The following is a 1,266-nucleotide window of genomic DNA, read 5'->3' as shown; positions in this document are numbered from 1 at the left end:
TGTGCCACACAGGCCTCTCTGCTCACGCCCTTCTCTGCTCTTCCAGGTGGATGAAAACCCTGTCATGGCCGGCCAGTTCGCCAAGCGGGTGGAAGCCCTGAAGGAGAAGGTGCATTTCCGCTTGGTGCTCTTCTCGTGCCACGTCCGCAAGGTGAGGGGCCGTGGCCTGTGTGGAGAAGCGCTTCTTTCTTACCAAAGGCCTAGTCGTCGTCTGGGCGGCTCCATTCCACAGCAGCACGGCTTCACTAGCGGTGCCTTCTCTGGGTTCGATTCCCCAGTGGGTGACCTTGGGCAAGTGACAGTTCTTTCAGAGCTCTCTCAGCCCCTAAAAACAAGCCTAGCTCGCCACCTCGTGGTGCGTAACACTAAGTGCTACGACTTGTGGATGCTAGACAATCTTAGGATCTCCTGTCTATCCTACACACAATGCCATATGAGAATTATTTATTATTCTTGCCAACATGGTGGCTGATTATGAGCAGGGGTTGAATCTAGAGACACAGACAAAGGCCAGAATGACAGACAGGCTGAACCTGGGGCAAACGCTGGAAGCTGCCGCTGGCTGGCTTAGAGTGTCTTTGGGGTAAGGTTGCCAGCAACCTGTCAGGAGGATTTGGGGAGTGCAGAGAATCATACCGATATCCCACCAGCATGTGACATCACTTCCAGAGAAAGCTGGAAGTGACCTTATGTGGGACGCTGTAGGCATCATGCAAAATGATGGTTAAACTATAGAGTTTGGGGTGATGCCTAGAACATCCTCTGCGACGTGACCCCACTTCCAGTTTTTGCCAGAAGTGATGTCACAGACCTAGAATCATAGAACTGCAGAGCTGGAAGGGGCCACAGAGGGCATCCAGTCCAGCCCCTGCTCAATGCAGGATCAGCCTAGAGCATCCCTGACGAGTGTTAGTCCAATGCTGGCATGCACACAGACACCCTTCTTCTCCCGCCAGCCTTTGAGGTGCTGGTTGGAAGAAGCAGGACTCAGAATAGTGGGAGGCAGGGGTCATTTCCGGCAGGAGCACACAGGAGCGGAGCTCCGGCAGTAAAGAGCCCAGGGGGCGGGCACATGCAACAAGACCCACCCCCTGCTCCCAGCAGCCCTCAGTCAGAGCAAGAAGCAGCCAGGTAAGCTGCAGAGCCCCCCCCGCCCCCCCAGTCCAAAACAGTCCAGTGGCACCTTTAAGACCAAGTTTTATTCAGGTAGAAGCTCTCCCTCCTCTGTGAGGACAGATCTGCATGTTCCCCCCCCCCCAATAGCTA

General features: G+C 54.9%; 1 protein-coding gene across 1 annotated transcript in view; it reads left to right on the top strand.

The window, feature by feature from the left end:
- LOC107120856 (unconventional myosin-Ig-like) overlaps window positions 1-1,266 on the top strand; it is a gene marked incomplete at its 3' end in the record, with an annotated part of 27,491 nt that overhangs the window by 23,743 nt on the left and 2,482 nt on the right. Inside the window, exon 8 of the mRNA XM_015423623.1 lies at window positions 47-151. Coding sequence (XP_015279109.1) covers window positions 47-151 — 105 coding nt within the window. The remainder of the gene's footprint in view (window positions 1-46; window positions 152-1,266) is intronic.

The sequence above is a fragment of the Gekko japonicus genome, unplaced genomic scaffold (genome assembly GCF_001447785.1).
Source record: "Gekko japonicus isolate JY-2015 unplaced genomic scaffold, Gekko_japonicus_V1.1 scaffold5876, whole genome shotgun sequence".
In the NCBI taxonomy this organism is placed as follows: Eukaryota; Metazoa; Chordata; class Lepidosauria; order Squamata; family Gekkonidae; genus Gekko; species Gekko japonicus.
Note: the sequence above shows the minus strand (reverse complement) of the source record. Positions and strands in the feature narration are given on the sequence as shown.